Below are 24,421 nucleotides of genomic sequence, written 5' to 3'. Positions count from 1 at the left end.
TGCTTGAGTTTCGCCAACTTTTCCATCGAATTTATCCGTAGATGGGTAACATAAGCCAGAATATCATCAGTGGATCGACACTTGCGGAATCCATATTGGCAATCATTGATCAGATGAAGATTCCGAGAGAATTTAAGTTTCCGGTTGATGGATTTTTCCATTACTTTGGAAAGAGTAGAGGTAAGTGCAATGGAAGGATAATTTGATGGGAGGGATTTGTCAACCCTTTTTAGAAAGCGACAAATTTTCAAGCAGAAGGAAAAACACCCGTGTAATAAAAAAGCGTAAAAAAAAGCAAACGGAAGAGTAGCAAACTGAGGAACACATGTTTTGAGAACAAGTTGAAAAATGCCATCGGGACTTGGAGTTTTCTTGGGATTAATGCTGTTCAGAATTCTAACATCTTTCTGTTGGAAGTATGTTTACTGCTTGGAGGAGAGAAGGCGAATGTAAACTCCATTGCTTCATTGAATCGCGTGCCAAATGACATCTTTCTGTCTGTTAGCTACCGGCACCAATTTTATGCTCATAATATAGAGAAAGTTTGGTGTTTGTCACTATTGAGTCCATCTGCATTTCAACAATCTGTGTCTTTTCGGTCTTTATTTATCAGAAACGACTTGCCGGGAGCAAACATGAATACAGAATTGTCCGTTTTCTCATTTAAAAGTAAATGACAAAGTTAATCGTGAAAGTTGCACTGAATTTCTGTCTATACTTGAACCGTTTTCTGACTATTGGCCTGTCCCGGTTTATCTTTTTTTCCCTCTTATAAATGAAAAGTAAAAAAAAAGATAATAAAAACCTTTTTATCCATTGGACTCGTTGATGGATCACTTTAATTACTTGCTTCTGTATTGCACTACGACGTAGGTTACAGAAGGTGGATTTACATTCCTCCAGCCTCTCATCCAGGAAACTTTCACCATCATTTGCTGGATGGTTAAAAAAGACACGTCTGTTGTCACAAGTAAAGTGAGGCAAAAGACATAAACAAACAAAACAATGTCTCCATGACTACTGCATTACACCGATGTTGTTCTAAAAAGATTTTTCACTCGCATTCAAATCCACCGACTTCGATATTGATGTTGCTCGCGCTTCTACAGCTTTTACACGGTTGGCTAATTCAAATCAAAGGTGCTTATCCGTCTCTAAAATTCAAAATGCATTCACGCGCGCACACAGACACCGCTGGGGAGGGAGGGAGGGAATCGACACCACCTTGGGCCATGCAGGCTGCTGCAGCCATCGACGTGTGTGATCCGTGACGTGGACTTTGTGGCACGTGCCAGCTGTGTGTGTGTGTGCAGAACACCCAGGTATTGCTACTGGCAGCGCTGTTGCGGAATGTGTACGGAGCATTCGGCTCGCCAGCGACGACCTGGCGTACAGTGGACACCCGAACACGCAGTTATGCCCTCTTGCCCGGTACTCACTTCTGCCTGTCTGTTCGCTTCCGTTCGCAGCACATTCGTAAACCCTCCGCTTTCCATCGTAGCCATTAGTCGGGGAAGTAGAGCAGCACGCGACTGGCTATCCGGCGCACGTTCTGTTGGCCATACCTATCGGCGAATACACACAGCGGCAGCAGCGTGCAGCGCCATCTGCCGGCGACCTTATCTTTCGCGGCTCTCTCTCGCTTTTCTTCCTGCGTGATGCGAGCGGCCATGTCGCGACGTAACACTGTTTGCCGACTCCGACAGGACGGACTAATATTCGCTGGCCAGTGTACCTAGCTGCGCCTCCCCGAAGGGGGGTTCCTTTTTGGCCGTCGCAATCCGCGTCCGAAAGTTCCCATTTTTTGGACGATCGTTTTTCGCCAACCGAGAGGAATTGGTCGTGTGAGAACAGGCCGTTGCCATGGTTGCAGCCTGACATCATCAGGATGCGGCGGAGCAGCGAGTGAGGAGGTAGCCGCGGTGTGTGGTGTGTAGATATCTCAGAAACGGCGACGGGCTAATCATGAGACGGTGGGACCATCTGCTTGTGTGCTTGTGGTGGCTGGGATGTCTGGGGATGGACTGTGACTTCGAGGGACCGTGCCTGTGGCAAAAGCCGGACGGATCTGTTGTCGTTTCTCCGAACAACGTCACCCGTTCCCGTGAAAGTGACCCACCCTCCGAAGATGGCGACGGCAATCCCCAAGGTAATTCTTTCCTCGTACTAACCGGGTGTAAAATACTGTGGCACTACTTCAAATATCTCTATCGATATTTTTATTTACTTTTTTTTTCGCGCATGTTGCTTCACTTCTTTGCGTTCATCCTTCCTTCCTTCCATCCCTCATTTTTCGTGGTTGGTTATCTTTCGATTCTTGGAACTGTTGCATTAGTTTCATTACAGAAAGCAACTTATTGTATAATATAGCACGAGGCACTGAGCGCTACGAGGCTGTTCTGTGCACAGACTCATCCTAAAGGTTAAAGAGCGCATTAATTTCTTTTTATGTTGCCACATATTTACGTCAATTTTTATGCGCACGCTTAAAATATCTTTGTTTATTTCACTTAGACTGAAAACTACGTCAAATTACGTCATGATTTGAAATGCATCATGCACGTGCAAACATCAGTGAATCCTGTAAACATTACATCACGCAACAATGCATGATTTAGACGTGTTTTTATTATTTACTTCCATTTCATAATGCATTAATATCATTGCGAGCAGAATTCAGCTAATATTCTAAGAAATTGTTTTATTTATTTAAATATTCTTAAGGAATGGTTTTATTTATTTATTTAAATCAGTAACTGTTTTTAAAAATATTGTCCTTAAAAAGTGGATTAGATATAAACAGATTAAAATAACTTTATATTACTTATGGAAAAAAAACACAATTATTAAATCCTTGAGGAATTAATCCAATAGATGTCACTGAAGTAGATTCAACAGGCAGTGACAATGTTAAATGAATTAGCTTAAAAAATTTGTCACCATTGTTTTTTTATTTATTATTATTTTTTTTTATAAGGAGTAAAACTAGGAAGGGGGGGATCTTATTTATATACTAGTTTTTGAGGAATTACTACTTCTTTTAAAATCAGAAATCGCAAAAAGCAATAAAATGCAGATTTTAATCAGATGGTACAGAATCGAATCTGAAAGTTGCAAATCATAGCTGTGGATGCAATGAAGAAATAGTCACACCAGACAGTGCTGAGAGCATTTTGGTACCATGATTTCCATTACAGTTCGCCATTCTCCAAATGAGCCTTTGCTCAATTCATGGAGCTCTTGCGGCTATAGTAATAATAGCAGTCCAGCCCGTGGACAGGATTCGAACCCATTCTGCTTTCACCACGTGAAAAAAGCATGGGTTCGAATCCTGTCCAGATGGGAGAATTTTTATGGACTTCTTTAGAAATCCCGTCAGTCGGTTTCTTCAGGAGAGAGTTGGACGATTTATTTTCAGAAATATTGATTTTTAATCCAGGAAAAAATAGAATGTCTTCACCTCTGCAGGATTGCACAAGCGAAGAAGAAAAAAAAGTGAGGTGTGACTGTTAAAAGATTGGACACAATGATATCCACGAACGAAGCACCTACGTAACTATCATTTGGGCTATGTAAATAGGACCAAGTGATGCGTCTCTCTCTGTCTGTCTCTCTCCATCACTTCTGCTTAATGGAGAAAGATATTTCGTGCCAAACAAAACAGATCATTAGTGTGAAGATGGTGCAAATGCAGTCAGTGGGTCTATATCTGGGGCAATGAACTTGAGCATGAATACATGACAGAGAACACTGGAGAATAAATAAGAGTAACCAGACGACAGCCGTTGCATATGTGAGGACCATAATATCAGATAACATCAGTATTTAAATGCGCGGTTCGTTCTTGCGTGAGAACGTTTTAACGGTATTTTATCCAGGGGTTGTTTTTAATCCGTCGACTGCGTGCGGTTTACGGTTAAAAGTTGAAAGTTGGCGACATGGGAAAACAAAATTGGAAAGGCGAAGCTATCGAATTAAACTAAGCATTTGCCATACTGCAAAGCATCGCCGATAATGTTAACAACTTTCTGTATTGGTAAGGGCGTCGGCCAAATGGTATAAGGATTAATTTATCTGTTCTAGTTGGGGAGCAATTTTTCCCTGATTTAAAGTTCCCGAAATATTTATTTTTCATCCAGGAAATATTAGACTTATTCAAACGTAGACAAACCTCTTGTAATACGTCACATGACTGAAAACAAGAAGCAAGTAAGAAAGATAAATATCCGTTTTGTTTTTTGTATAATCTCTCTCCTTATTGATATTCTTCTACCACCCTTTCGACGAAACTTTAATCCCATCCTCAAAGGTTTTCTTCTCTTCCAAAAATCGTTGAAGGCAGCTGTGAGGTCAAGTTGAAGTTGGAGAAGAGTGGGTTGTTTGGATGGCGCTGGATCAGGCGGTACAACCAATACCCTGCCTTCCATTGTAATGGATATGAACGATAATTTCAGTTGTGGCGATACTTGAAGGTCTTAAAGACCTTGCCTCATCATCAAGGCTATTCGATATCATGGAATCCCGATACCTACCTGTTCATTGTTGCACATGATGGAACATTGCCAATGTTATTTGTCGTATCCCAATATAGGTCTTTTGGTGTTATCCCTTCCTTTATTCGATTAAAATGTAAAGGATGAAACACTTTTCAAGCAACATTTAGGGATTGTAGATCTCCGCTTTCTTATATTGAAAATACCTGTTACCACAATCTCGTGGGTAGCACAGTTGGTAGGATCGCCGTCCTCTCCACCCCGGGTGGAAAAGACCTGAGTTCGAGTCCCGTAGATGACGTGAAGAATTTTTATGGACCTTTTTCACAACGTGACCGAGTTAGTCGGTCTCAGGCGAGGGTAGCATGGTTTTCCTCCCGGAAACTTGTGTTTTTTTTTTTGTTCAGCAAACAGAAAGTCGACCACAGAACACATTTTGGAGAAATCTGTGAAAGCAGGCCAAATGTGAAACTTAGCTCGTATCCATCACTGTTTCCGATTCGTTTTCTTTCAAGAGTCTCTCTCATATAGACGTTTATCACAACCAAGATTCAAATTGGTATTTATCAGAAGCGTAATGCAGAATGAAACAAGTCGTAACATGTACTAACTTGTTTTGCCATGCTGTCTGATCAGCAAGATCAAACAGCAAGAGAAAACAAGTAAATGCATTTAAAAATTCGTCATTTAAGCATTCGTCTGGCCATCATCTTGACATTTGAAAACTACTAATTATTAATTACACAAGAATTTCTAAATGGTAATCTTGTTTCCAAACCTCCAAGAAGGTTTTGAAGATATTGGTTGAACACTGACTTGTATGTAGTATTGTCTACATCTACAAGGAGACAGGACAGTTTCGTAAGTGTATGAGAACGAGAAATTGAGAGAACTGTAAATTCGTGTTGGAGCCGATGCATCTCTTGCATGATAATGCTTCGCCTCACAAATATACATAGAAATCCCTGATTGAAAGTCAATCATCCACCTCTTTCAATTTGAGTTTCTCTTCCTTTTCCTAAAATAGTTAAAATCATAGAAGACATTAATTAAAAGCTGGGTTTAAGAAATTTCGCAAAGTCTCAACAGAAATAGAAAAGCGTGTATGTAGCAACTTACTGCTTATTAAATGACTGCAACTTTTGTTGCTATCTGTCTGGTCCTGGAATTAATTCCCAGCTCTTGTATACACAATACCGTTCTGTCTGAAGATTATTCTCGGTTATTGTGACGTCATTGGAAGTTTTGGATCTTCCGATAACATCTTAGCAGCGTTCCTTAGAATAAGGAAGTCAATTCAGAAAGTCGTACCTTCCATCAATTCTGTTCGATGGAAGGTATCGTGGCCGGTGGTACCAAACGAAACATCTCGAGGACCTACAAGCGAAAATGAACCAAAATAAAAATAAGTCGCCGTGCAGAGGAGGTAGTCCGATATTTAGTGCGCACATGGGGTGAATGAGCTACGGATTACGGATAGAAGCGAAAATATTATCGGAAAGTTAGCAGCTGCGGAGGACGACAAAAAACTGGTTGGGACCTGTGGGTGTCATTAGGATGTTGGCTGTGGTGATGGATAGTAAGCGAACACCATTGGATGGACGCCAAGTTGGGCTTTAAAAATGACGGTTGATCCGATGAAGACTCGCTCTTGTTTCGTCAGTTCGCGTACGGCGTTGAAGTTTGGGCATAAAGGTTAGCGGGTAATCGGGGAAGGGAAAAAATTCAGTTAGAATTTTCGTGGAGATGAAGTTAGGACAGTTGGTGGCCCGTTCTGTTTCCATCAAAATTTTGGACTCTTGCTCCGGTTCTTTTACCATCCAGTGTACTAAATATAGCGACGCAGCATCGAGAAAGTGCGTTTTTGGTTCATTTCGGACAGGGAAGCGTTTTGTGAAAGGTAAAAGCACGTCACTCTCTTGAAGGGAGAGAAATGTGTCGCCAATTTTGTGTCCCATTCGCAGCGACTTCCTCCCGGCAGCGTATCCTTTTGTGTTCATTTAGGGACACGGATGCTCCGAGTGTCACTCGAATCTACATAACAGAAGGAAGAAGAGAAATATTAAGATGTATCCATCATATACGGTCTGTCGGCACGTTGTTAGTTTCGCATTCTCTCTTTCCAGAATAGAAAGAGAATTCCCCTACCCTCTTTGCTAGGGATCGGTGTTAAGTTAAGCATTCATCTCGCCATTGCTTTGTTAAGGGACATTAAACTCGATGCTACTCATCCAGGCAGACGCGTTATATGTCATCCCCCCCTCCCTCTCCACTACGGAACATTTGCGTCACTACATCTGCCACTCTCAGCCATCCTCGCAATGCAGCTTCCTCTCAATAGACACAATTTTCCGCATCACTTTCTTAATCCTTGTTTCCACTCTCTCTTCTTCCCCTAACTACTGCTTTCCCCTCTCTCTTCTGTTTTCTCTTCTTTTACTCCACTCTTCTGTCCCTCTCTCTCTCTCTCTCTCTCTCTCTCCACCCTTTTTCTCTCTTTCTGTTTTCTTTTCTTTTACTCCACTCTTCTGTCCCCCTCTCTCTCCCCACCCTTTTTCCGTCTTTCTGTTTCCCTCCCCCGCTCTATCCTCTTCTTTCTTTCTCTATTTTCGCTCTCTTCTCTCTCTCTCTCTCTCCTTTATTTTTCTATTTCTGTCTTTCTTTCTGTTTTCTTCCTTCTCTCTCCCTTTTCTCTATCTCTGTGTTTTCTCTCTTCTTTCTCATTCTTCTTTCTTCCTCCCTATCTTTTCTTTCTGTTCTTTCTTTCTTTTATTTCTCTCCCTCACTTTTCTTTCTTTCTGTTTCTCCCCTCTCCTTTCTTTCCTTCCTTTTCTCTTTTTCACTTTCTTAGTATTAGCAATGGCCACATGATGCAAGGAAGCCTATGGCTTATGCTGCACCAGCCAAAAAAAAAAAAAAAAAAAAAATATATATAATAATAATGAAATAAAAAATAAAATTCTCTCTTCTTTTTCTCTTTCTCCCTATCTTTTCTTTCTGTTCTTTCTTTCCTTTATTTTTCTTTCTCTCCTTCACTTTTCTTTTTCTGTTCCCTTGTCTCTCTCTCTCTCTCCCTCCTTTCTTTCCTTTTCTCTATTTTCGTTGTTTTCTCCTTTTCACTTCTCTATTTTTCACTTTTTTTCTTCTCTTCTCTCTCTTTTTTTTCCTTTTTTATTTTCTCTTTCTCTCTCCCTTTCTTTTTTTTCTGTTTCCCTCCTTTACTCCCACGCTTTCCTTCTTTCTTTCTGTCCTCTCTCTTTCTCTGTTTCCTTCCTTCCACTCTTTTCTTCTGTCTCGCTCTCTTCTCTTTTTTGTCTGTCTATCTCTCTCTCTCCTTTCTTTCTAATTCTCTTTCCGTTCAATTTCTCCTCCTTTCTCTCTTCTACTTTCCTTTATGTTCAATTGTCTAATATACGCGTGCATATTAAGAAGGTTCTTCAAAAGCATAAATAATTAAGAGCCCATCTAGAAACATTTTCCCTTAACCCTTATTCGGTCCGGCCCTTTTTAATAATTATAATTATCTTACCTTCTCCATTACATTCACAACAGCAACTTAAAATGAAAGCAAAATGTAATCGCTCACTGCTACTTGAATACCAAAAAAATGCACACATACTAAAATTCATCGCATTTCAAATATACGTTTAATTGTGTGTGTGTGTGTGTGTGTGTGTGTGTGTGTGTGTGTGTGTGTGTGTGTGCGCGCGCGTGTTTCGTAACTGGATATGATTTGTTTAGTTTTTGTCACTCCCTCGCCAAAAACTAAACAAATCATGTCCAGATACGAAACTAATTAAAGTAATAATAAAACTAGTCTCTGTTCTCAGCCTGTGTAGTCTCAACATTTCAGATATTTAAGATTTTATGTTCAGTTTTGAACGTCAGTGAGCCTTAAGGGTCAGTGAACCACAGCTCATACCAAATTTAAAAAAAAGAAAAAAAGCTTAATTTTGAGTATTATTATTTGAATTTTTTTTTTTCCTCGGGCTCACTCTACAGGGCACTCAAAATATCCTTACTCCTAGACAAAATATCCTTACAGGAATAAGGATATTTTGTCTAGGGTCCACAAACGAGTTCCTGAGGTACATAATTGCCCTGACTAAATAAAACAATACACAAATTGAATAAATTAATACTATAAATAATTGTTTTATTCAATTACATCGAAGCAGTTACAAGCCACATTCGCATTTTTCTTATTCAAATAACCAGTTCGATTTTAAGAAAGATATGATAAAAACAAGAAAGAAAGATCGAAGAAATCGTTTTATCTGTAATGAATTTAAAGATAGGAAACATTTTGAATATTAAATACGTATGTCTTCATTTAAAATAAAATATTATAATAAACTATTCCACATTTTAGAAATGGGAAGTTAATTAACCACTACGCTTAAAAATGCAGCTGATTGTACATACCCTACTCCCTGTAGGGTAGTGCAATACCGAAGCAACTCGTGAAGCTTCACTGCAATATAAGCACACCGTTGCAAACCTCATTTGCTCACAGCTATTTGCAAACTATGGCTATTGCCCAGAGTTGTGCAATAATATTTTTTACATATTGGCAAAAAATAAATAAATAAAATAAAACAAAAAGTAGCTGTTATGTGCTATGGTTGGAACAACGCGTATTAATACATTATGCAGTTTGTGGTGTGTTGACCCTTTTATCTTTCTTATACTTCCCGACAGCATCACAGTCAACGTTAGCTTCTATGGGAGAAGTTCGGTTGTGTCGCTACGCATGACAATATAGTTACAAGAGCTTTTGAATCTTCTGAGGCGATTTCGAATAAACAATGCCACATTCATAAATATTTGATCGAATAAAACCTTATCTAAACGAAATCGTACGACAAGTTTTGCATACAGCATGAGTAAAAATTATAGAAATGATCGATGCGTAATAAGCTTCTGCGCATTTTTAACATGGCGGCTAGTCCTTCGAATCGCAGCGTGTTAAAAGTTTTCACTAAAGGTGCTAAATTATCGCATCGAGCGAAGCAAATTGTCAACAACGTTTATTTAAACTTTCAGTCGATAATTCCATTGACTCTGTTCGTACACGATGCGATTTTTAATCTGTATTTTAAAACATACATACTTATTAAACTCTAACAGGGATTTTGATGATTTGGATGATATGCAAACCCTTAGCCATAATTATGAGAGCATTCTTGGACTCAGGGAAGCCATGGACTTGAGATGCGTAATGTATCCCCAATTCACAAAGGGGACAAAGGGCGACACAAGTAATTACAGACCAATTAGTTTAACTTCTGTTTCGGGAAAAATAATGGAGTAACTGGTTAAAGAAGAATTGTAGTATCATCTAGACAAGGTTGCAGTAATAATTCAGACACAGCATGGGTTTGTTAAGGGGAAATCTTGTCTGACCAATTTGATCGGATTTTATGATGGGGTCATAAAGGAACTGGATGCAAAAAAAAAAAAAAAAAATGATGTCATACACTTGGATTTCAGGAAATCTTTTGATACTGTTGCACACGCAAGACTGTCGTACAAATTGGAGCAGTGCAGCATTAAGGGCAAGTTACTACAGTGGATGAAAGGGTCGTTGATTGGGAGACGACAGATAGTGGTAATCAAAAGCTCTTTGAACTAATGTTATTAGTGGAGTCCCCCAGGGTTCGGTGTTGGGCCCATTGTTTTGTATATTTATCAATGATATTGATGAAGGTATATCAGGCTTAATGTTGAAGTTTGCAGATGATACAAAGGTTGGAAGGGTTGTTAATGGCAGTGTGCTACTGCAACAGGATCTAGATAATTTGGGCAGATTGGCTGAGAAGTGGCAAATGAAGTTTAACATTGACAAATGCAAAGTACTGCTTATGGGTAGAAGTAACCCCAGAGAAATGTACCAACTGGATGGTGTTACACTCAGGGTACTGGGGAATGAAAGAAACCTGGGGGTAATTGTGCAGTCAGATATGAAGTTTTCTGAGCAGTGCAGACAGCCTGCCAGAGCAGGTCATGGGATATTGTCAATGATATACAGGAATTTTGCTAGTAGGGAAAAGGAGGTGATTATCCCTTTGTATAAGGAAATGGTTTGGCCACGCCTTGAGTACTGCTTACAGGTCTGGAGGCCTCATTTTAGGAAGGATGTAGAATTGCTTGAGCGTGTACAGAGAAGGGCAACAAGATTGGTGGGGGAAGGAAAGGTTGGTCTTACGAAGTTGCAGCTTCTGGAGATTACGCACATGCGAGGTGATCTGATTGAGGTGTATAAGGCCTTGAACGGGTTGAGCAATCTCAATGCTGATGGGATCCATCTGTCGTTCTGGAAGTTGATAGCTTAAATAAATACAAGGAAGAACTGGACAAACGTTTAGAGCAAATGGATGTATCTCATCATATGCCTATACTATTGCTTATATGTAAAAAGAGTACTTAGTTTTGAGTTACTTTGCTACTCTCGGAATTAGGTATAAAATAACAGTTAACAAAAATAACTGCTAACTTCTAATCAAAACTTAAGTAATTTATTCCTGGTTGAAACTTTTCGAATAATATGTGATCTATCCTTGTAGATGCAGCAGTGTTCTGAGAAATCGTTAAATTTTAATCATGTAAAAAAAAATTCACATTATTTTGATCACAAGGGGGTGAAACAAACTTCCTCCCTCCAAACTTTCATCTCTTTATTGGGTTCTTATAACGTAATTGCAACCAGTAGTTCCCGATGTCTCTACAAGAACTTGTAGGTAATAGTATAGCGTGACAATCAGCTATCACCAAAACGTTTCGATAGGACATTATCTGTCTCTTCCGTTTACCTTTCGATAACTTTCGAGTTTAGTTAAGATACCTCTTAATAAGTCGGTGGAAATTTAAAGTTAAAATAAGATGAAAGATGTCACCATGGTTACTAACGAAATGAAGAATTATACGAAGACAAATTTACGAATAAAAGTGACAAAGTTTCCTCAGTAGCAGTGCATGCAATCTAAGATATAGCCATCCGGCAATAAAAGTACATTCTTAGCAGAGCACGTTAAGTCTAAATACTTAACGTGCTCTGCTAAAAATAATATTCAAGTAGAAGAACAGCTTGGCATATTTTTTATTACCCAGATTACGTTGTTGTTATTGGTTTGGAGACTTTTTGGGTGCATCGACCACTTTGGCCATAGTGCGCAGTGGAAAACAGACAACAGGAGCTCCCACTTAAAGTGTACAGCTTGGTGCAAAGTTCAAATCAACAAATATAGTGGCCTGCTTTTAAAATGTGTGAGAAGTTCATCTTACTTTCCATTTTAATCTAATTATTATACGTCGAAACCTGCCTTAAGTGCAATTACTCGTTTTAATAATTAATTGTAATTTATAATTAACGCCGGATTTAGCTCAAATTAATAATAAATAAAAATAATATAGACAAACGATCTTCGTCCATCGTAAAATAACTTAAGAATAAACGTTTAATTAATTTAAAAATTTATAATATATTTATTTAAATACTTATCATTTTTATTTATTTATTTTTGTTGTAAATTTTGTGATTACCTTTGCACGCACGTTACTGAGGGAACTTTCTCAAAAATATCGGTATCTTAATGTACGAAAATATTCGAAAATTCCAGATTAAAATCCCATCAATGACTTGAGATAGTTCCACGGGCTTTTTCACTCCGTGGCTGAGTTAGTCAGTGCTAGGAGTGGACAGCGAGGTTTTTCATCCAGCAAAACAGGCAACTCGACCGGCCATTCTGCTAAATTATTATTATTTGATCACAATTAAGTTAGCAGTTATAATAACCGTAATGCATATATGCTAGGAGGCCTGAGCTATTTTTATATGCTTGTTAGAGATCACGTGATGCAGTTAAATCTGGTTTGGGGTGGGAATTTATAGTTCCCCTCTACACAGACGACGGACAACTTTTTTTATCCTAGGATCCATTTATCGTATCGCTTGGTTTAAATACAATTGTCTTCGATAATTGTATTTAAACTTTTCACTGTCTCAATCATTGTCACTTTTCAGTGAGCCATGCCTGATTCAGACTTACTTTCAAACATCTTCGACGTACAACTTTGTTGCAAAGGCGAGGGAAAACAGTCTACAAAGATGAGGGGAAAGAAAAAATCAAGTCAGATTTGAGCGGCAGATGTCACTTTGTAAAAAAAAAATGTTTGGAATGTTCAAATTATTTAACATGGATTTTCATTCAAGTACGAGAACTTGGCTTTAAGATTGAACCACTGAGTTGCTCAAATTTCAGTTACTAAAGAAATTTAAACCATTGGTAAAGGTTCACCTTGCCTGCTTTCCCATCTCAAATATAAGAGCCAGTATGGTTTTGAAAAGGTAATTTTCTTTGAGTCATAATCAGTTAAAGAATAGACAGAAGGGAAACGAAAATGTATAATTGTGAAGCACATGTAGTAACTTCTTAACGTGTACCACATCAAAAACAAAAAACAAACAAACATGGGGGTACCTCCACCCTTAGGACTGTCTTCACCTAGACTATGACTCCTTCTACCCATAGAAAGAGAACTTTAGGAAAAAGAAAGACTCCTATCCCTCGAATACTCTGGGGTTGGAAGCAAACAAGAGTTAGTCAAGAGGGACCAGATAGGAAAGATGAAAAAAAAGAGGTCTGTCTCAAAGTAAGTTACGGGACCCTGTGAAAGCCACTTACTTACTATCAAGATGATATCCCCCTGGGGCCCTATTGGTCCACTGGTCCTTATTAAATATATTCGTACCACTCCACTATATCTGGTGGGATCCGCCACCAGGAAGATGCGTTCTCTAGGGGTTAGGGTCCTCCGAGAGTGTCACGATCATTTCTCATCGCAAATCAACGCTCAAATCACAGACAAGGCAACTTCCTGTACATTACTATTTATGAGGATGTCAGTATTGTTCCCCTCCCCTATTGTCCTACTTGTGTTGTCTTGTTTGTGTTGGTAACAGACAAAGTATCTTTGATATGATTCAAGGTTGGGGATGGTTTTTGTTGATTATTTCCAGTTTGAGAAATATAAAAAATTGCATCAAATTAGTGTCAAACATATTTGTTGATTGACCAGGCAAAGATACTTTATATCAAGAAAGTCATTAAGGAATTTTATAAAAAGTGAACTCAAAACAGAGTAATTCGAAGGCCCAGTATACCAGCAAATGATAAAATTATTACTTCTGTAACCGAAACAAAGTTTTTTAATTACTTTTACATTTCGCCCGATCATTAAAAAAAATAAAAATTTGCGAGCAGAATTCAGAATAAGATTTTATATTAATAGTAGAGGCATTTGATGCAAGGAAGAAAGCTTATGTATCATCAGCCAAAAAGAAAACCCTAACATTTCACACATCCATATCCTCTAAACGTTTGTTCAGTTCCTCCTTGAATTTATTTAAGCTATCAACTTCCACAACAACAGATAGAAGTTCGTTTATGCCACTTCAGTTTCATAATCTGAGCAAGAGGAATCCCATCACAATTGAGCCTGCTCAATCCATTCGAGGCCTTATGCACCTCAATCAGATTATATCGCAGGTGCCTAGTCTCCAGACGCTGCAATTTGCAAAATTTAAGCATTTCTTTGTAAGAGGACCCCTTCGTTCCCCTCTCCAATCTTGTTGCCCTTCTCTGTACTCGCTCAAGCAACTCTACATCCTTCCTAAAATGAGTCCTCCAGACCTGTACACAGTACTCAAGGCGTGGCCTCACCATTGCCTTATACAAAGGGATTATCATCTCCTTTTCCCTGCTAGCAAAATTCCTGTATATCATTGATAATACCTCGTGACATGCTCTGGCAATCTTTCTCCACTGCTCTGAAAACTTCATACTTGACTCTCCAATTACTCCCAGGTCTTTTTCATTTTCTACCACCCTAAGTGACGCCATAAATTCTTCCTTTTGAATGCATTGGACACCCGTCACAAAATAATTGCACGAAACTTCAATTTCTACTCCTTTCCTTTTCCCAGTGCGATTTATTATAACAGTGAAGCACTGCAACTACCTCTTGCTGGAGAAAAGATTGTAAAATATTATGGATGCCAACGTCGCTATAGTAACAGTGAGTTCTGTCCATAGCCTGTAGATAGCGCTGTGGTCGAACTTGCTGGATATCTTTAATCACCTCTAAAATATAAGACGTTTTCGTCTAATGAGCCCTTATATTATGGGGCGTGGTCTTCAGAAGTAGCGTAAATTATAATGGTAGTTTTGCAGATGCACGTAGGGCTACATTTAATTGTGGCTTGCCACACTCTAATGGCGTACCACACCATTTAAATTAAAAAGTGCTTGGGTATTTTTGCATTTTCCACTGAACGCAGGAATGTCCATAAATACTGCAGCGTTAAAAAAATAAAATAAAAATGGAGATAAACCTGACACGCGTATTCACTCTTTAAAGACTACTCGTTCATCGATTTTTTGTTTAATAATTCACTTCTGAATTCTGAATAAAATCAACTTATAGATTTATTTAATGAATACAGTTTTGGTTTTAAAATAAAGAAATTAATTGTGGCGAATAAATTGATTTTTGTTGTAGTTAATCGAGACTTCTTTTTTGTTTTACGACTGTCTTTAATTTATTTTTGCAAAGAGGGAGAATTAAAGCAAAACAAATTTTTTTTGAAGATTATCTTCCGTGCTAGAAACCTTGTTTTTTTATTTCATTTTTGCGCGTGTTGCTTCACTATTGGCTCTGTGATTTTTATTTCGTTGACCTTATGTATTATTTATTATTCTCTTGGTTTCCAGGATAGTTTAAGGGGTGGAAGAGTTTTATGTTGCAACTTATTCTCAAAGAAACGTTCTTTATCTATAACTAGGTTAGTAGACGAATAAAGACTGATTTTGCAACTTTCTCTACTGTCACGTTATCTTAATCATAAAATACGCAAAATTATATTTTTGATATTGTTTTTATTTGTGGAGTATATTTTCTGCATTTTCATGTGAGTTTGCCATGTAATCTTCGTTGAAGACCAACTGACTTGACCATGAATTTTTATGGAAAAAGCCCATAACTTTTCCTGGCGTGAAGACCAGATGTGAGAGAGGTGCATATTCTATCCTCCACCAACATGCATTGATCCAGATCATTTGAATTGGAATAATCCGATTATTGAAGCAATAATTCCGATTAAAATCTGTCGGGGCTATGCATTAGTCTCATAAATTTCATATCGTTTCAGTCTCATAAATTAATGACGTATTCAGTAAATTTTCTCATCGAAAATAGGGCTTTAATCATATTTTAATTTAATCTAAAGAAATTTGATTAAGAAGATCTCTTTTGAAAAGAAAGTATTGAATCACCCAGTGATTCAATACTTTCTTTTCAAAAGCGATAAAATATAATAAAATATGTTCGCGTTAGGTGATTCAATATTAAATCACCGAAATAGTCTAGGCATCCGATGGACGTACCTTGGTGTGTTTATATGGTTTGGATTTCGCTCACTGATTTTCATGAATGAAACCTTGGCTTCAGCCATCTATTGTGATATCCTGGACAATTTTGCTTTACTTGCATTGTGGAAATTTTTTTTGAAAGGTGGACCATATTTGAATCAGCTCGACAGATGTTCATATCACAAAGAACAGTTAGTAAAAAAGTCGTTTCAAGAGAATTATGTGGTCAGCCCTCGCTGGTAGCAAGTGGATATGACAACCTCCTACCACAGCAGATGGAGGAGGTCTGGGTTCGAGTCTCGTCTATGACGCAAGGAACGTTTATGGATTTTTTCACAACGTGGCTGAATTAGTTGGTCTCAGGCGTAGGTTTCATGTTTTCTGTTCTCCCTGAAACTGGGGTTTTTCGCCCATCAAATAGACCACAGAATATGTCCACCTGGTAGCGTAGTTGGTAGGATCGCTGTCCTCCACACACACCGGGTGGAAAAAGATTCGAGTCCCGTCGATGACGTGAGGAATTTTTATGGGCCTTTTTCACAATAAGGCTGAGTTAGTTGGTCTCAAGTGAGGGTAGATGCTCTTGAAACTCTACTACGAACAATGCGTAATAAATAGATACAATGTACTGATCCCTCATAGCATTAGTTACTTCGGGTAAAAAAACAACACAAACCAGCCAAGAGTCTACATCTGAATACTTTGGGGTTGTTTTGGAACAAGAACCGAGTGCTAGAACAAGATGTTCCAGTTCACTGAGAGAACCAACAGCAGCCTAAAGTACGGAGCTGATCAAGATTCCAATCTCACATACCAAAAACTTATAGAAGCTGTCTTCCGGAAACGACATCGATGTCACTAAAGCCCCTGATGATCATACTGGATATTAAACTTCTATTTAGGGGAGAATAATGGAGTCAGTGGTTAAAGACGTAATGCAGGACCACCTAGACAGGAGTGCGATTATACTGCATTCACAGCATGGATTTCTTAAAGGGCCGTGTCTTTCCAATCTGATTGGATACCATGAAGCAGTAACAAAGGAACTGGATGCAAAAATAATTTTTATATCATATGCTTCGTTTTCAGAAGAGCTTTTACTGTTGCACATAAAATACTGCTGTAAAAATTGGAGCAGTGTGGCTTTAACGGCAAGTTGCTGTGCTGGATAAAGGGATGGTTGAGCCGAAGAAGAATTAGTGGTTACTATTGAGCACTGTCCTTCATAGACTAATGTTATTAGTGGAGTCCTCCAGGGTTCAGTGCTGGGTCCATTGTTGTTTTCTATATTTATCAATGATATTGATGAAAGCATATCAGGCTCTTAGTTTGGAAATATTACAAAAGTTGGCAGGGTTGTTAATGACTCTAATCAAGGTTAGCTACTGCAACAAAATCTAGAAAAATTAAGCAGATAGGCTGAGAAATGGCCATTGAAGTTTAACATTGACAGATGCAAGGAACTCTATACGGGTAGCAGTAATTCCAGATTAACGTACCAAACTGTGCCCTACTGCATTCAGGGTAATGGAGAATGAAAAAGAACTGGTGGTGATTGTGTAGTCAGATATGAAGATCTCTGAGCAGTGCGGATGGACTGTTAAGAGAGTTCGGAGTTTTTGTCAGTAACATAGAGGAATTTTTTCCAGCAATGGTTAGGCCGCATATTGAATACTGCATACAAGTTTGTAGGCATCATTTTAGGAAGGATGTGGATATGCTGAACCGGTGGAGAGAAGGGCAACGAAATTGGCGAAGGGAACAAAAGGGTGGTCTTACTAATAAAGGTTTCAGTTCTGTAAATTGCAGCGTTTGGAGACTAGGCACCCGCGAGGAGACCTGATTGAGGTTTTTAATGCTTTGAATGAATTGAGCGAAGCTCACTGTTGATGGCATTCTTACTCTTGCTCAGACTACACGCATGAGGAGGCATAAATTCAAATTGAGGAAGGATGGTTGCATAGATGTGCGGAAGTTTGCCTTCAGCCAACAAGTAATTGATTGTTGGAACAGTGGGTGGTTTGAATAGTTCAAGGAGGAACTAGACAAATTATTGGTGTGGATGGACAGGTGATGTGGATTTTTTTTTCTTTTGGCTGATATTTTATGTTTGCTTTCTTGTATCCTTTGTCACTTCTATTACTAATACCCCCATCACCCCTTTACTTATGAAATAGATTGCATCTGGTGGTAAACTTGCTTTCAATCTTGTAGCGGTACGAGCTAGTGTGGTACACTACTCTCGCTTGTTGAGTTTTATGCTTCCCAAGAAGTCGGTGTGTGTTTGTTGCAAACTGTCTACACAAGTGAAATTGTGTTGTGTGTAATATACGATAAATAATTTAATTCAGTATTAGGTAAAATTAGTGAAATGTGGGCGTGAAATTAATGAAGTATGAGTGCATTTAATTAATGATATATGGGCGAGACAACTGCAAAAGATTGGAAAAAAACACCGATAAAAATCTAGGATTTCCACTCAGATTGTTTCACAAAGATAATTAAGTTCTCGCACTACTTTAAAGATACCAAAATTAGAAATAATAGATGATGCATATTATGGCTGTGGCTTAGGCAAGAAAGATAATAAAGAACCAATCAGTGGATTCATAATAGCAGCATCAAAGAAAAGGACTTGGTCTTCCATCAAAAAACTGATTGCGCAGAAAGTTGGTGAAGGTTAGAAAAAACGTCACGGTATTGAGTATTAACAGGGATTTCGGTGTAGCCTTTGCCCAATTTTTCTGTTTGGCGGAAGAAAAACTCTAGTTTCCGGGGGCAAAACATTCAATATTTAATAGTGCACTATCTCTCCACCAATTAATTAGCGTACAATTCAACAATTGCATGAGACCGACTAACTCGGCCACATTGCGGGAAAAAAAGCCCACAAAAATGTTTTAAGTCATTAATTAAAAGGATTCGAACTCGGACATTTTCCACCTGGTTTAGCATTAGCATTAGTAGAGGCATATGATGCAAAAAGCAAGCTTATACAGCATCAGCCAAAAAAAAAAAAAAAAAAAAAAACCCTTCCCATTTCACCCATCCATTCGTTCCAAATGTTTGTCCACTTCTTCCTTGAATTTATGTAAAGCTATCAACTTCCACAACGACAGATGGAAGTTTGTTCCACCAACCAACTACCCGCTGGCTAAAGGCAAACTTCCGCACATCTATCCTACAACCGTCTTTCCTCAATTTGAATTTATAACCCCTCAGGTGAGTAATCTGAACAAGTGGAAGAATCCCATCAGAATTAAGCCTGATCAATCCATTCAAGGTCTTATACACCTCAATCAGATCACCTCACAGGTACCTAGTCTCCAGATGCTGCAATTTTCAGAACGTGAGCTTTTCTTCATAAGAGCAACCCTTTGTTCCATTCTGCATTCACCAATCTCGTTGCCCTTCTTTATACTCGTTCCAACAGCTCTCCATCCTTCTTAAAATGAGGCCTCCAGACCTGTATACAGTACTCAAGTCTGACCATTGCCTTATACAAGGGGATAATCACTCCTTATCCCTGCTAGAAAAATTCCTGTTTATCATTAACAAGACCCCATGATCTACTCTGTCAGCCTGTCTGCACTGCTCAGAAAACTTCATATCTGCCTGCACAATTACCCCCAGGTGTTTTTCATTCTCCATTACCCTGAGTGTAGTACCACACCGTTGATATGTTACTTTGGGGTTACTGCTACCCATATGCAGTACTTTACATTTATCAATGTTAAACTTCAGTTGCCACCTCTCAGCCCATCTGTTCATATCCATTACTCTATCTGCGGGGCAAAAATGATCTAAAATATTTTTATTTTGTCTTAAAGATTGACAGAAGACTTGGTTCCCTCCATGAGCGGTTGACAGAGTTTTGCGAAGGGTATCCAGTTTATTTACTTTATTTCAAAGAACAGGTGCGATGGACACTTGTTATGTTGTCTCCCTTCTTGGGAATTAGTCATGTAATAGAGGTTGTGGCTGACTCTGGGACCATAGAATAGGATTGTTTTCAAGCATCTTGAAGAGAAGCAGACTTCAGCGATCTCAAAAGGTTTGGAAGAATTCAGATTCTTGGAGATTTACTCTTGAGAACAGTTTTTCATGATAGTGGGTGTAGTGTGAGTCATTAATTTTCTGAGCTGCTTTGAACTATAGGGGAGGATGTTTTAATTCCTGATAGAATTCTTTTGGTAGTCTTTGGGAAAGTTCCTTAGAGCTGCATATTTCCTGATAGATCTCATTATTTTGATTTTTTTGTGATACTTGCGTTCTAGAGGTAAAAAAACAAGATTTGGTAAGTCCATCAGATATGGCCGATTATTGATCTCATATTGTGGAGGCCCTTACCACGAGTTGACTCGGTATTGTACTATAAATAAAAACACTGCTTCAGAGGAGAAGAATCTTGTATTTTTATTAAAAGGGAATGACTCAGTCCCCAGTTTCGATTCTTATTGAAATCTCATCGATGGGTAAACAGACAATGACCAAACCTAGATTGCTCATTGCTGCGTACGTAAATAACCTATGCCCTACGTGTACAATAATGTTTATTGCTCTTGTAGAATGAGACTTTGTCCTAAATGTACTTGAATATCGAGGTTATTTAAGGTCTGGGTATGAGATTTTTGTAGTGTTTTAGATTTGTTTCCTTTCCTTTCTTGTTGAAGGAAGACAGATGGACAAATAGGTAGATAAAGCTTTTTCTTAAGGCAACAAAGACTTAAAATAAAAGATCCTTCTTTAATTTATCAGTCAATTAATAAGATTATAACTTTATAGAACACTTAATAAAGCTCTATAGTTTACATTCTCTGACCTTAGCTGTCTAATTTAATTACAACTATGCTATATTTATTACTCTTCTCCCGTATACTTTTAAGTCTCTTCTCTCTGTATATATGCATCTCTTAACAAGCCCTCATATTTTGCCGAATTTAAATAGGGTCAGCGTGCAACCCTTTCAGCTTCTTTAATACTTAGGTATACGTGATTTTTTTTGGTGTTATAACTGCTGAGTGGTAAGAGCCAAAATAACATTCACGGTGGTCCAGAAACGTTGACAATTCCCTCGTGATATTTAATATCTTTATCAGCCTTGTAAGGGCACGAAGCTATTTATATAAAAGGGCTGTTACTCTGTTTAGTTCTGAAACAAATTGGAAGTGTTCTACCTGCTTCGCTTTACGTCTTTTTAATCAATTGGTAATTCAGAACAAGGAAGAATGGCGTCCAATTTTTACATAAATAGTGGATCCGGATCGTTTTTTTGCAGAGCGTGGAATGATAATTCTTTGCTTGTTCCATACAACCGTTCGTACACTTCAGATAATAAAAATAAACACCAATGAAGAGCTGAGTTCTGCTGATCGGTCGGGAGGAGAAGGAAATTACCATTCCACCTGATGCAGAATTAATACAAAGTGCTTGACACGTTTTATAATTTTTCTTCTGTTTTATTCATGATCTCTTCATGTCATTTTATTTAGAAGTTAAAAAAAAAATGGCCAGAGTTCCTTTCGCGGCACCCATGAGTTTTAAATTATCGGAAGCACAAACTGAGCAAGCATGCTAGGATTTAATCTTACTCATGCGCATAACAGTTCAAAGAATGAGTATCAAAGCTTAGGGAAATGTTTGCATTTAAGCACGAAATGCAACGTCATCTAGAACTGAATCTCTCAGAACGTGGTGGGGCAGCAGGAAGAAGGGGGAGAACTTCATTTCCACCTGGAGCTGTGGGGAGGAATGGACACAATAACCAGACATGATTCAGCAATCCAACGATCTGCAGATTGCCTCGAGCTTTCTACAGTGTTTGTAAAAACGCTGCATTAGGGAAATTGTATCAGATTACTACGCGTGTATCCATGTAACCTTTATGAAAGTCAGATCAACAACTACCCGCAAATGTATAATCAAAGAAATACTCCGCAGAAACACCCTGAAGCGGAAATACTACTAGAACAGCAACATATCTTTGACAGTTAAGTTCCAGGACTGAAGCAATTTAAAGAAAACCAGTTGTTAGAAGGAAAAACGGTTTTAATATTTTTAAAAGTAATCTTCTTGAGGCATACACTTGTGTGATCGCTCGTACAGATGTTCGAAATATTTTTTTGAAGGTATTATAACGGCTGCAAAAAAAAAATTCATTCGTGGCATTTTTTTAATGTCTTTTACATCGCCAAATTATTGTCCTTTCAGTAGATTTTTTTTTTTGGATAATGCGATGGCTCTAATAGAACTGCTTGCGAACGACTTACGATATGCAAATTATCGTAAGTCGTTCGCAAGCAGCATACTGCATTATGGTCTTACGTGCGCATGCGTGTAGTGGACCCGGTCTGGGAACTTCATTTTTATTCACTGGCATACTGGAAGACTTCAGAGACGGCAATCTTTCCTCCTGATCTCTGATGAGACTTAAAATAAAGCCGAAGCACGTGGAAGTGACGGAATGGTTGTAGAAGGGGGCGAAAGTGTCCTCTTATGAGTCTGATCTGCTGATGTTTTAAACTTAAAATACGTTGGAATTTGGGGTTTGATTCTTGTAAGATTTCGGAGACTTAGCTTTAGTAGAGGCATATGATGCAAGAAAGCAAGCTTATTCAGCATCAGCCAAAAAATTGCAATTTGCAGAACTTAAGCCTTCTTCGTAAGAGCAACCCCTTGTTCCGTTCACTAATCTTGTTGCCCTTCTTTGTACTCGTTCCAACAGATCTACATCCTTCTTGAAATGAGTCCTCCAGACCTGTATACAGTACTCAAGGTGTGGCCTTATACAAGGGGATAATCATTTCCTTATCACTACTAGCAAAATTCCTGTATATCATTGACAAGACTCCATGAGTTACTCCTTGCAGCCTGTCTGCACTGTCAGAAAACTTCATATCTGACTGCACAATTGCCCAGGAATTTTTCATTTTCCCCTACCCTGATTGTAGTACCGCACAGTTGGTACGTTACTCTCGGGTTATTGCTACCCATACGCTGTACTTTGCATTTGTCAATGTTAAACTTCAGTTACCACTTTTCAGCCCGTCTGCTCAACTGTTCCAGATCTTGTTGCTAGCGTACTGTCATTAGTGTCATTAACAACCCTGCCAACCTTCGTATCGTCTGCAAACTTGGACATTAAGCCTGATGTACCTTCATCAGGATGTTTTCTGTATTCATTGATGAATACAGAAAACAACGATGGACCCAACACTGAATCCTGGGAGACTCCACTAATAACATTAGTCCATGAAGAGCAGTGTCCATTGATTACCACTCTCTGTCTGCTCCAACTCAATCACAATTTTATCCATTGTAGCAATTTTCATTTAATACCATACTGCTCCAACTTGTACAGTAGTTTTCCATGTGCAACAGTACCAAAACTATAAACAAGCCTTTTTTATAAAAAGAGCACGACTCACCTGCTGTTTTATTTCTCGAAATTACTTCCATCAACAGTTGCTGTCTAAGGTGGTACTTTTGCTATATTTACCAATTTCGATTTAGAAAGAAGATAGTCCATATTTTTCTTCTGAAGAGTACAAGAGCTTTGTATTAAACTGTTTGCAGTTATGCTAGCTGGTGTTCGATCTCTCTCCAGTTGCCTTCGTGGGTAGTACAGCTGGTAGGATCGCCGTCCTCCCCACACCGGATCGAGTCCCGTCGATGACGTGAGGAAATTTTTATGCTCCTTTTTGACAAAATTGCTGAGGTAGTCGGTCTCAGGTGACGGTAACATGATTTTTCCTCCCGGAAACTCTGCTTTTTTGTCCCACAAAACAGAAAATCGACCTCAGAACACGCAATTTACAGACAATGCATTTTTAAATTCAGAATTTAAGTCATGGATTTCGGGATCTTTTATAAATACGATTCGCAAGGGTGGACAAGGTATTCTGGTTTTTTTTTCTTTTTTTCACTGTGATGGTGGAATATTTATTCCTGCTGCAGTCAGGGGCGGCTCGTCCATATATGCAACCTAAGCAGTCGACTAGAATGCCGAATAAGAAAATATTGTTTGCCAAGGGTGCCGATTGCGTGGTTTACCTAGGATGCTAGTTACTATAAGCTGTGTAGCGCCGCCCCTGGATGCAGTAAGGTACAAAAACAAGTGAGTTAATGTACGCAGTGCTGCCAGTGCGTTACATCTCAGGCGCGTTAGCAAACAGTAAATAATTCGTGAGTATAACTAAAAAAGTTAACTAATTGACATGAAAATTTGTTACAAACATTCTTAAAATATTCTAAGTAAGCATTGAACTTTTGAAATGGATCGGAGCTCCTGTTCCACATTTATAGAACACTGGTATGCGAAATTTAAGGATCAGTCAGGTTTTCATCTGTAGCTTCTCATAGGAGTGGCCTGGATATGGGAAAAGCATATTAAAGGAACCTCGTGAGGTACAGAAATGATGAAGGAAACAATACTGTACAGAGGGACTTTATTCAAAAATGGCAACATAGCACTGGCTTCCATGATACAGATGCATCACT

At 38.6% G+C, this 24,421-nt stretch overlaps 1 protein-coding gene across 1 annotated transcript in view; it reads left to right on the top strand.

Annotated features, from left to right (window-relative positions):
• The first annotated feature begins 1,666 nt into the window (after window positions 1-1,666).
• The window catches only part of LOC150088639 (tyrosine-protein kinase receptor-like), a 106,547-nt gene continuing 83,792 nt past the window's right edge, over window positions 1,667-24,421 (top strand). Inside the window, exon 1 of the mRNA XM_090369600.1 lies at window positions 1,667-2,149. Coding sequence (XP_090225726.1) covers window positions 1,966-2,149 — 184 coding nt within the window. The 5' untranslated portion in view covers window positions 1,667-1,965. The remainder of the gene's footprint in view (window positions 2,150-24,421) is intronic.

Source organism: Mastigoproctus giganteus, chromosome 3 (assembly GCF_048544385.1).
Source record: "Mastigoproctus giganteus isolate SK-2022 chromosome 3, ASM4854438v1, whole genome shotgun sequence".
NCBI classification, from domain to species: domain Eukaryota; kingdom Metazoa; phylum Arthropoda; class Arachnida; order Uropygi; family Thelyphonidae; genus Mastigoproctus; species Mastigoproctus giganteus.
This window is presented reverse-complemented; position numbering and strand designations above follow the sequence as displayed.